Source organism: Thunnus albacares, chromosome 18 (genome assembly GCF_914725855.1).
Source record: "Thunnus albacares chromosome 18, fThuAlb1.1, whole genome shotgun sequence".
Classification (NCBI taxonomy): domain Eukaryota; kingdom Metazoa; phylum Chordata; class Actinopteri; order Scombriformes; family Scombridae; genus Thunnus; species Thunnus albacares.
In genome coordinates this window covers 2,572,826-2,585,500 of record NC_058123.1, presented here as the reverse complement: position 1 = coordinate 2,585,500, position 12,675 = coordinate 2,572,826, and the positions used below count along the sequence as shown (strand labels likewise).

Here is a 12,675-nt window from a genome sequence, read left to right as displayed (position 1 = left end):
AATAAATACCTAATTGTTGATTGATGTTAAGTTTACGCCACACAAACATGCTGTACATACAGACAGGTGACAAATTAAAGGAAAAATCAACATAAAGTGTTTTAGTAAGGTGTTGGACCACCACCTGCTGCCAGAACAGCTTCAATACACCTTGGCATTGATTCTACAGTCTCTGAACTCTTCTGGAGGGATGAACATCATTCTTCAAAAAGATATTCCCTCGTTGTGATGATGGTGATGGAGAGCGCTGTCTAACACATCACTCCTAAATCTCTCATAGGTATTCAGCTGGTTTGAGATCTGGTGACTGTGAGGGTCATAAAATATGATTCACATCATTCATTTAATACTCATCAAACCATCCTAAAAGAGACCACTCCCATCAGGATAGAAATGTTTGATCATAGGATAAAGCTGATCACTCACAACAACTTTATATTGATTAGCAGTGACCCTTCCCTCTAAGGGGACAAGTGGACCCAAACCATGCCAGCATTCAGACCTGGACCAGTTTTTCCTTTAATTTGTCACCTGTCTGTATACACAAAAGCACATTTATACACATGTTCTCTCTGTAGCTAACACACAAAGATCACAGTTTAATCTTTACTGAAAGTGTTGAGGTAACATGTTGAACAGGACACAAACATATCATAGAGTTTTTTGTTAAATTGATGCCATTAATTAAGTTCAAAATTATCTCAAAATTGTTTGATTGTTTGTGTAATTTTTATATCAGTATTAATGGTAACACTAATTACCCCGCTCATTTTACCCCATCCTCATGTTCATTTTACCCCTACCTTGGGGTAAGGTGTGCCATTGGACTAACTTTTTTTGATGGCTCATTGTTCTAAAACCATAATAATTAGATCATTTGTTTTAATTCCCGTGGGTACACAACAACTTGAGATATATATATTAACTATAATTTGAAACAAATATACTTTCATTTTGCAGTAAAATCATCAAATGTAAAAGTGGTTCATGTTCTCCAAGCCCAACAACACGCTGTAACACTCCTGCGTGTAGAAAAGCTTCTGGCAGTTCAACGAGCCGTAGCGACCAGTTTATATTCCTGTAGGTCAACTTACAAAAAGCTGAACACCTGCAAACATCTGCAGGACGGTCTGTCTGCAGAGCTCCTCTCTGTGAGGTCGTTTCCGCTGCAGAGCTCCGCTGTCAGGACCGGAAGCGTTCACGAATTCAAACAAAACAGAGAGTAAATACCACCAGAAACAGAGTCTCTGAGTTTGAATCAAAATGTCCTTCTTCCGGACTTTAATGCCGCAGCCTTCGTGGACTTCAGTCGTTCGTACTGTAACCAAAGAACTTGATAAGAAGTGAAAGCTAATTGGTTGTTCCGTTAGAACATCAGGGCGCAGCCGCAGGGCTCTGCCTCCGCCATGTTGGACTGAAGGCGTAATACCCATGCAATTACCCATGTTATTACCCATGTTATTACTCATGTTATTACCCATGTAATTTCCCTCATCAAAGACCTCCGTGAACCCAGTCAAACGTCCCTCCTACAAACTGCAGCACAAAAGTAAAACTAAAATTCTTTCTATTCTATTGTCATATATTTGATGCCTCTACTGATATTATAAATATGCATACTACTATAACTATTTACTTACTTACTTATTTATTATATTTATGAAAGAACCAAAGCAGAAATTCAATTTAACATTCAGAATTTAATTTATTAAAAAAAACAAAAACTGAGTGCTCCAAATAGAAAGACATGACATATAACAACTGTGAGCAATGGACATAAATGGAAGCTAGAAAAATACAGCAATGTTGGGATTTTGAGAAACCAGGTAAACTCAAACTTTTTCACGTTGAGGACTCCAGAATAGATGCACAAGAGAGCCGTGTTTTAGAGGATTCTGTCTGAAAAAAATCCCCTCTAAGAAGATACATTCCCTGGAAGTTAGTGTAATAAAAGTTAAATTAATCTATTTGTGCTTTTGCTGGGAACCACCTGCAGCCCCTTCAAGGACTCCTGGTGGTCTTTGGATCCCAGTTTGGAAATCATTCTTCTAAACAACTTGATAACCACATTACAAAGTGGATATAATAAGGGATGTCACAAGAATCAATACATGGATACCGTAGACACAAATCAATACCAGCATTTAGAAAATGATACTAATACCAGTGTTTTTAGGTATCAACACATCACCAGGAAACACTTAAAGTTTCAGTCATAACTACAAGATTGTACAAAATAATCACACAGCTGTATTTGTTGTTACAGCATCACATTTCATACAGTTCCTCTGATTTGAAATAACTGTTTTTTGGGCTGCTTTGTTTTCTATTTGAAGGCTAAAGGCTGATATTTAATGTGTAACTCTTATACTAATGCTGCCTGTGTGCTTAAATAATGAAACACACAAAGTTTCTGTTCAATTGTTAATGTTTCTAAAAGGGTTTTTAAATGAATGAGTGTGTCCTTAATGGGATTTCTGGTTTTACTTGTAGTATGGTGACATCACTTGTATATACTGTAACTTATTTTGAGAAATTTTCTGGTTTGGCTGTGAGATAAATCGATTTTGGGCATGTAAGATGTGATGAATTTGAATGAATGTGATGGTGTTCTCAGTCCAAAATGGTGTCACTGCTACAGAAGCGCCATCTAGTGGCGGTTGACAAAAGAAAGCACCAGAGTTTCATCTCCTGTGCTTCTTTAGGGATAGTTCAGATTTTTTGAAGTGGGGTTGTATGAGGTTTTATTTTAGACACGCTTGAAAAATTGTGAACTTGTCCTTTAAATTCTGTGTTTTAATACAGATTATTGGTGTGAACTGGAAGCGAGAAGTAAAACGGTTTCTGTAGTTCACATTATAGTCTGTTAATGCTGCTTCTCAGAGTCTTCTGATTCCTCTTCTGCTGTTTGGATGTGAAGCTCACAACAGAACAGGAAGTGAATGTTAAGAAACAGTTTGTGAACTTCAACGTCCCAGTAAGTGTTTCCTGGAGACGAGAAAACTGGCCTCACTCTCAGAGAAGTGGCTGTTTCCTTGATTCTTGTACCTGCTGTTAGAGGAGGAGGAGGAGAGAGGGGATGAGGAAAAGGAAGCGGAGGAGGAGGAAGAAGAGGAGCTGTTTCTGGGTGACTCTCTGATTAGAAGAGTTATTTATTCCGTCAGCAGCAAACTTGCTTTTTTTTAAAATCTTGTTAGCTGAGCAGAGAGCAAACAGAGCAGCGTTCAGTCTCACATTTCAAAACAAGACTTTATTTCTTTTACAAAGGCTGCAGCTTTAAAATAATCCTCCACAGATTTATTATTTCACTCCTAAAACATCATCAGACTCATGATGGACAGTTTTTTTTAAAAAAAAAAAAAAAAAGAAAGAAAGAAAATTGATGCAGCAAATGCACAGCTTCATAGAGGTGCCCTCATTCCATCTCTCAGTCACAGCAGCGTAACACCACAAATACAGAATTAAACTGACTGAAATCATCATATTAAGTTACGAGCAGAATAATAGTTGGGTCAGCAACACAGCAGAGAGCAGGCAGGAAAAAAAACATTTGATTTGACTGAAAACTGTGTATTTTCACATCATTTTGGACCATTAGTACGATATTTATAAAAGAAATAAATATATTTCACTGACATGTTAGATTAGTCTCCAGGGATATTATTGAGTTTATAAAGTGACTTTGCTGTTGCTGCTCTAGAAACAGTTTTTTGTTTTATTTAAAATATAAATTAGTTCTAATCCTGTTCTAAATGTATTCTATTCAAGTCATTAGTAATGAAAAAGAGTATTAATAAAGAACCGGACCAATAAGAGTATCGATAAGATAAAGATAACATTCTAACCACACCCGTCCCTGCACCAAATTGATAAAAAATCAACATTTCGTGGGTTGAAAATGGCTCAACTGCTGTTTAAAATCAGCCCTGAAAAGCCAAACCTGACGTAAACTCCACCGTTTGTTCTCTACCTCCTGAAATTTATATAAATGGCAGAATGTTAACGCCATAATCATATAACACGTACCTTCACCTCTGATAACTCCGACATGACTTGAACGCAGCACAAGAGTGCGCGTCACTACCTACGTCACATTCCCGCGACTGCAGAGTCTACAGCAGCTTTCTTGTTTGGGTCGCTTGTGATGTGAACTGTGAACGTGTGGATGTGAATAACATGCGGCCGGTTTCAGTCCGATAGTTAACAGCATGTTTTCCGCTGCTTGTGTTCAGTAACACTGACAGGCAGCCGCTCCGGGTCCGGGTCTACACCTGCTCCGCTGTTTACGTTTTTATTGATATATTGGTTAAAAAATTAGGAAGAAGACAAACAAGCAGCGACAGAAGAAGAGTGTGAAAATGTCCCGACACAGTAAGAAGAACGGAATACCGGACAGGTGAGAACATTACAACATTCAACAATGTGGAGGAAACTGATTCATGTTGGATAGTTTGGATAAAAAAGGCAAATAGAAGAACTTTTCGTGTTGTTGTTGGGTCTCTATAACCTGTAATTAACTCTAACTAGACATGAAAACATCCAAACATCTGAGGTACTTTACTTGAGTATTTCCATGTGATGCTACTTTCTACATTTCAGAGGGAAATATTGTACTTTCTACTCCACTACATTTATTTGACAGCTTTAGTTACTTTTCAGATGAAGATTTGACACAATGGATAATATAACAAGCTGTTAAAATACAACACATTGTTAAAGATGAAACCAGTGGTTTCCAACCTTTTTGTCTTTTGACGTCTTACAAAAAGCAGTGTGTAGTCGGGGTCACATTTCACATGTCTATGAGTTGTTAACAGCTCCACCAAATAGTGATTTTTCCCTCTAAACTTCTCACATGCTTTCATTTCAATAAATGTTCAAATGATCCAATATTTCAGCAAAAATCAAAGATTAGAGAAAAAGTCCAAAAACTGAAAACAGATTTGTGTATCAGAACTTTGTTTTTTCTTCTTTCCTCTCCCATTAATCATCTCACCACCCCTCAGATTTATCTGCTGACCCTTTGGAGGGGCCCGACCCCTAGGTTGGGAACCACTGGACTAAACTAGCTAACTGTATATAAAGTAGTGTAAACTAGCTCCACCTCCAGCAGCTACAACAGTAACATGCTGCTCTAACACTGATGCTTCACTATTAATAATCTAATGATGTCATATATAATAATATATCAGTCAGAGGGACCAAACCACTACTTTTACTGCAATACTTTAACTACATCAAGCTCATAATACTTATGTACTTTTACTGCAATACTTTAACTACATCAAGCTCATAATACTTATGTACTTTTACTGCAATACTTTAACTACATCAAGCTCATAATACTTATATTGAGAACATATGAAGGAGGTATTTGCTTATTTAAAATGAATTCTTTTAAATTATTTTTAGGAGTATGTAGATGTTATTTAGGATGTTTTGAAGAGCTCTAGTTAAACATGTTTGTCTCTTTAAAATGAATCTCCAGTGATGTTTTTGTTGAGCTGCAAGTCGATCATCAGGAAATGGAATCCATCTTTAAAACAACTGCTGATTAGTTGTCAGACGATTGATTAATCAACTAATCATTGCAGCTGTAACTGAAACCATTAAATAACATCACACTGATGCAAACTTCTGTAAAACCCATTAAAAAATGCATCTTAAGCTGTTAAAGTGATCAAATCTACAGCAATAACTACATCTAGGAGCTTATATTTTGATATAATGTGACTGTAACTGTGGTGTTTTGCTCTCCTACAGATGGCTGGATTACAAAGCTGTTGGAAAAAGACTCGACGGGACTCGTTTCATCGCCTTCAAAGTGCCGCTGAAACACGTGAGGAGTTAAAGGCCTCGTTCACACCTGCTGATCCCATCACCAGTGGACAGTTCACACCTTCCGTTAGAAGCGTCTCCACTTGTGATCTCTGATCTCACTCCCGCTGCTCTGTATGCGCATAAACACGTAGCCTAACATCTCTTTCATTTGCAAAGACCAAACGCGTTGTTGGTTTTAAGCGGGCTGCACAAAAACTGCAGCCAACGACTTGTCAATCACAACGCAGCCCCGCCCTAAAGCATACGCTGCTTTATGGTCTGTTTTACTCTAAATGGGACCATAATTTACTGAATGAACATCATGATGTATTGAAGAAGAATTGAAACTAGCGATTGAGATCATAAACTCATCAGGAAAGTGTTTACTGAGGTAATAAATCAAGAGAGAAGTAGGATCATTTTCTCATAGACTTCCATACAAGACGGAGTCGCCCCCTGCTGGCCGTTAGAGAGAATGCAGGTTTATGGTTTTTACACATTGGCTTCACTTCTACCTGCTTGGTTCTCTGTTCAGGAGCAGCTAAAGTCAGTCCACCTTAACACAGAGAGAGAGAGAGAGAGAGAGCAGTCCATTGACCTTTAACCCTTTCATGTATGGTTTTCACTACAGTGAACAGCTATTCCAAAGCTGTTTTCTTAGATGTGCGTGGGGGTTTTAATGGTATAGTTCCACATCAGCCACCACAGTGGACTCTAGTGTGTCATCCCATGTTTAAAGAGGAATAAAAACAAATCCTGACTGAGGTTATCATAATTCATGCATGAAAGGTGGACCAGCTTTTCTCATTTAGTGACGACCTCAGGCGCTCTGAGACGGAGAAACGTTGGCTGCTGAGTCTCTGCCAAGTTCTGATTGGTCCACTGCCCTCCCAGTGCCCCCCCTGCCCTCCCAGTGCCCCCCTCCATCCCTGCCCTGTGGTCATATGCAGCCCAGACCACCTCTGAATGTGGTCTGAATGATCGGATCTCAGTTCGTCCTCAATGTTAATGCGTTTTAATGCCAGGTGTGAACAGAGCTGCGGTTCGGTTTCTTTGAAAGTCGTTTGTCGACGAGCAGTGAGACTAATAAAATGTGTTTTCTTCTTCTTTAGTCTCTGAACCGTCAGCTTCCGTGTTCTGATGTGTTCGGACCCTGGGAGCTGCTGGATGCTTTGAAAGAAGAAAATCAAGAACTGGGTTTGATCATCGACCTGACCTTCACCAAACGCTACTACCAGCCACAGGTACACAAACACACCTGTACAGATGTTCACGGGGTTTCTTCTTAACCGTTAAAGTGGTTTATAGTAACTGTGTTGCGTGCAGGACGTACCGGACTCTCTGATGTGTGTGAAGATCTTCACAGCCGGTCACGAGATCCCCAGCGACGGCACGATCCTGAGCTTCAAACGAGCCGTACGCAGGTTTCTACAGGACAACGCCGACAACGGTGAGAACGATACGACAACAGCTTCATCTTCATCTTCATCTTCTTTAAAGGAGCAGTTACAGGTTCCTAGAGCTCATGTGGTTTCTTCAAATGTTTTGTTTTGTCTGATCAACAGTTTAAAATCCAAAAATATTCAGTTCATTACCTCGTACGACACAGAAAGTCCTCACATTTGAGACGCTACAACTAGTAAATATTTAAAAAAAAGGATTAAAAGGATTCGTTAATTATAAAAATAGTTGCTGATTGATTTTCTGTTGAACTAACTGAATCAGAAACATGTTTATTGTCGAGTAGGTTCACACATACGAGGAATTTGCCTTGTTGTTGTGGTGCATAACAGTCAAAAATACACATAAAATGATGTCATTTACAGTAAAAAAAATATGTGAAAGTGAGAAGAGCTGCTACAGGTTTCAATTTGAAATCGAAGAGAATGAAATGAAAAGTACAAAATATTTACCAGGAATGTTTAAATGTTCATAATCGTCGCAGAAAAAATGTGTTAAAACATCAACAGTTCCTCCGAGCCCACGGTGATGTCATCAGGTTGTTCATTTACCGTCACGTATGACTCAGAAAAGCTTTAAATCCTCACATTCGAGAAGCTTCAACCAGAACAGTTTTAGTGTTTTTGCTCAACAAAATGACTAAAATGATTATTCCATTAATTTCCTGTCGATCGACTCTGGTCCCCATGTTGTTGTTGTTTTTAGACACAGAGACTGGAATCAGGAGGAAACTGGTAGCTTAGTTCATCTAAAATGAAACCAGATTAGATCAGATCATTGTAATTGTTTAGTCTGTAAAGTTGCAACATTTTCTGCTGCTTCAGGTTCGAGTCTCATTAAAGGAATTATTGTGATTTACTGCTGGAAGTACTGACAAAAAATGTGATGTAATAATAAATAATTGTAGGTTTCATACTTTCACAGTATGAAACAAGTATTAAATTACTTTCTAAATGGTTTTAAAACCAAAACCATTTTTAAAACCCTGAAATTATCTGTCATTTCTGTTTCAGACAAGCTGATCGGAGTCCACTGCACACACGGTCTGAATCGCACCGGTTACCTGATCTGCAGGTGTGTATGAAGCTTTGCAGGTGTGTGTGTGTGTGTGTGTGTGTGTGTGTGTGTGTGTGTGTGTGTGACTGTGTTTAACAGGTGTGTCTGACCTGCAGGTATCTGATCGATGTCGATGGGATGGATCCGAAAGAGGCCATAGAGTGTGAGTACTGATGTTATTTGAATACATTCTGCAGAAGAACACGTCTGTGAATGAAAGTGAAGCATCTCACGTGTTGTTTGTTCTCAGTGTTTAACTCGTCGCGGGGTCACGACATAGAGCGACAGAACTACCTGGAAGATCTACAGTACGGAGCGAAGAGGAGGTGAAACGAAGCGACTCGTATCTTTTCTGCAGCAGCGTCGTCGTCTCTCTTCTTCTTCTGCTCACGTGATCTTGTCTTTAACAGTAACGATGGGATGGAGGAGAGCGAGCAGGAGCCGAAGAGAGGTCAGGCTGTGAACCGACCGCTTTACACTCCGCTAGAGTCCGACAGCAGAGAGGAGAGACGACACTTTAACGACTCCTGGCAGCACAGGTGAGGACCAGAGAGATGAGCAACATTATTATAAAGTCTCGTCTCTGTTTATGAAACATGAAGCACGAAATATAAAAGAAACATTTTCAACTCGTGCAAATTCACATCTAATCGTGTCTCTTAAGGGCTTGTGTTCATATAGTGTTTTTCTCTGGTAGAAAAGTGCTGACAGGAAAAAAAATGCTGCACGTGGGTTTTGTTTCTATGACAACAATATCTATGACGACGCTCAGCAGCAACATTCGGTGTCCGTCTGATCAGCTCCTACAGACGAGCTTTTCTGTCTTTTGTTATGATAGTTTCTGTCTGATATATCATAAAGATCAGAATAGACGGCCGGAACAAGCTTCTCCTCCATTTTCCTGGCTACCAGGGTGACGGGTGAGGAGTCCCCGCCCCGTCTAATACATGATTGGTTGCCTGAAAAGGAGCGACACCGCCGCCTTTCTGAAAAGTTCAGAGATATTTAACTAGAAGCGCTCGGAGCGGCTGTGGAGAAAAATGCTATATGGACACTCAGCTTTACTGACTTTGTTTACTATCGCACCGCCTCTAAGACCAGGTTCACACTCGGCTGGATACATCTGTAAACGCATCTTCTTCTTTTGTTCCTCTGTTCAGACTAAAACGATGTTTTTCTCCCCTGAAAACGGCCTCCAGAGTGCGTAAATGTGAAAAGGTTGTAGTGTGCTGACAGAACAGATGCTGGCAGTAGGAAGAGGAAGAAGAAGAACAACTTTGACAGTTTGTTCAGAGTTAATCGTAGCTGATCTGCCACCTTTCTGTACTCAGACTGTTGGAATCTGCTGCAATAAACCAGGAAACACTACACCGTTGCTTCTTCGCTGGTTTTCTGTGGCCGACTTGTTCGTCTGTCACACATGCCCAGTAGGAGGAGAATGACCTGTTCTGGTGTTGTAAGAGTTTTACAGTTTAGTCAGCTTCATGTAGACGTTTATATATTTACAGATAAAGTCCTCTCTCTCTCTCTCTCTCTCTCTCTCTCTCTCTCTCTCTCTCTCTCTCTCTCTCTCTCTCTCTCTCTCCTGCAGGTCTTTCTCTCCCAGAGGAACGAACCATCGCTCATATCACCGCCCTGTGCAGGACGGCCTCCTCCCCTACCCGCCGTTACTCCCTCGCCCTTCCTTTCATCCTCCAGCAGGAGCCTCTTTCCACCCGTACCGATGGACTCCTCCTCCTCCTCCTTCTCCTCCTTCTCCCCCTGACAGCCAGTGGAGGAGACCCTCCCGCTCAGAGGAGACCAGGTCCAGGTATCTTCCACCGGAGCCGCAGTGGAGTCGGCCCTCTCACCTTCAGGAGGACAGAAGAAGAAGTTATCACCATTATCCTTATCCTCCCCCTACTCCTCCTCCTTCTCACCTCCCCCACTACTCCTCCCGCTGGACCAACGAGTCGAACGGCTACAGCAGACGTGAGGAGGAGTGGGCCGGTCCCAAGATGAGACATCAGCACAGATACTCACACAGACCTCGAGTGAACCCGTACGACGACTACCAGTCTGATAGAAACTGGAACTGAAGCTGAAACACGCCGCGGTCATCACAGCACAGCAGACAGCAGGCGGCTTCATGGGTTTCATTAGGTTTTACACTGCTTCTCTGGTTCATTTATGTGTGTTAAAGGGACAGTTCACCAAAACTACAAAACATATTCACACTGAAAGGTGTTACTCACTGATTGTTTCTGGGGCTCTACTGGAAGATCTTTGTATGATTTCCAGTTAAAAAAATACTTATTTATCTTCTGCTGGTGCTTTATGAAGCCCCTCAGTTCATTGAGAGCAGGTTGAAGCCCTGACTGTTGACTTGCAGGCAGCATTTCTTCATACAAGTTTTGGAACTTTGACCGTGTTTAAACATCCGACATCAGAACAGGATATAAATAACAGAAAATCAGAATATGTCCCCTTTAAATCAATATCAGTGTAAGTGATGTAGAACAAACGCAGTTCAGAATTAAGGCAACTAATAGTTATTGTTATTGTCGATTCATCAACGAATCTTTTATTAAACGTCTGAAAAAAGTTTCCTAAAGCAAAGATGTGATGATGTCACAGATTTTTAAATGTTTTACAAATATAAAAACCTCCACGGATCAAATACTCATCATAGAAAGACTCATAATTGACCTTATTTGCAGTTCGAGGCGTCCTGTCAGCAGTTTTAGAGACGTCTCTTTTACGGTTGTGATCTAAAATGGGGATTTTTCGCCGCAATACTGCGAGTGACCACTGGGGGGCAACATTGGCTGAGTGGCGTCGGCGTCGTATCCAGCTCTTATAATATCATGTTGTCTAGCGGCGTTGTTCCATCAAGTTCCATCTAAAGGCAGCATAAGTCACAGAAGAAGAAGAAATGTTGACACTTTTAAAGACAGGTTTTATATTGTTTTTATCAGACTGTTTTTATATTTTTAATATACTTTTTTGGGGGGGGGGGGGGTTTCCAGTCGCTTCCTTTTCAGCGGCCTGATGAGCTGTGATGTTCACACAGATCTGACCCTCCTCCTTTAAACGAGGGCTGCACCTCAACAATCATTTCATTATCAGTTTATCTTTTAAAGATCAATCACTTTTTCTATGAAATGAAAAATGTCCATCAGATCATGTCTTCATTTGTCCGACCAGCCACCTGAAACCCAAATATATTCAGTTTACTATCAGATAAAACAATGAAAACAAAGAAAAGCAGCAAATTCTCACAATTTAAAAGCTGTTTTTACTTGAAAAATGACTGAAATATCCCATCAAGCACAGGGACAAGGACGTGATCCCTCACTGGCTTCCCACCAGCAATCAATTCAGTGAATGTCATTTGTCAGACGTGGTTTTAATGATCAGTTTATGTGTGTGTGTGTGTGTGTGTGTGTGTGTGTTCATGTTTTCTACCACGTGGACTTGACAGCAGCTCTGTAGATTGAAAAAAAAAAGAATAAAATGCAAACAATCTCTGAGCATCTCTGCTGATTTCATCACCGCAAAATACTAATGTAACATTTCAAGTTTCAAGTTTTTCTGTCGTGAAACAACAGTCAGTGATTTATTAAAACATGTTTTCTTGCTGTAATTATTCCTCTGAGACGCTATAATGTAAGAATCACCAGTCTGTTATTCTGACTCAGTGTTACAACAAGCTTCAGCTAAAAACTCTCACAAATGTCTTGTTTTTTTTGTACAAAACGATGTTCATATGACATTAAAAAGACACACAAGTTATTATCGATCAGTAACAACCTGAGACATGTCAGTTCAAAAAGAGCAGAGTAGATTATAACAAGCTTTAGTTTAAGTTTAATAACCTGGTGAAGTAAAATACAACATAATATTAAAACTGTCAAATTACCTCAGCTGAGGAGACGAGGTGATTGGTTCATCAGACACTGTTATTAGATCATTATTATAAGAAGTAGAGATTTATTTGCTTCATGGATAAAATATGATTGAATATTATTTATTAAATGCATCTCTTCAAACTGCTGCCAGTTCAGCTCAGAGCTCGTTTTCATGTGAAACATCTAAAGTGCCTAAAACATTTTTACTTTAACTATCAAATAGTCTCTGTTGTATTCAAACTTCAGGACTTTATTGTTTAGTTTTATGTGAAATGTCTCGTGCTTATTTATGTGTCTTTGTCTTTTTAAGATATTGGAATCATATTGGAAATGAGTGTTTTCACTGTAACTTGTTTTCTGTTTTTGTGTAATACAGAAATAAATCATATCGTATTTAAGATTTACTCATTACAACCAAGAGATTATCAATTAAACACAAAGATTTAAT

At 39.7% G+C, this 12,675-nt stretch overlaps 1 protein-coding gene across 1 annotated transcript; it reads left to right on the top strand.

Moving 5' to 3' along the window:
- The first annotated feature begins 4,013 nt into the window (after nt 1-4,013).
- Nucleotides 4,014-12,145, top strand: LOC122968861 (RNA/RNP complex-1-interacting phosphatase-like). Its single transcript, XM_044334363.1, has 9 exons — nt 4,014-4,396; nt 5,764-5,839; nt 6,933-7,064; nt 7,147-7,270; nt 8,295-8,355; nt 8,454-8,500; nt 8,588-8,663; nt 8,748-8,876; nt 9,929-12,145. The coding sequence occupies exons 1-9, from the start codon at nt 4,359-4,361 to the stop codon at nt 10,413-10,415; spliced, it is 1,170 nt and encodes a 389-aa protein (XP_044190298.1). The 5' UTR covers nt 4,014-4,358; the 3' UTR covers nt 10,416-12,145.
- The last annotated feature ends 530 nt before the right edge of the window (nt 12,146-12,675 follow it).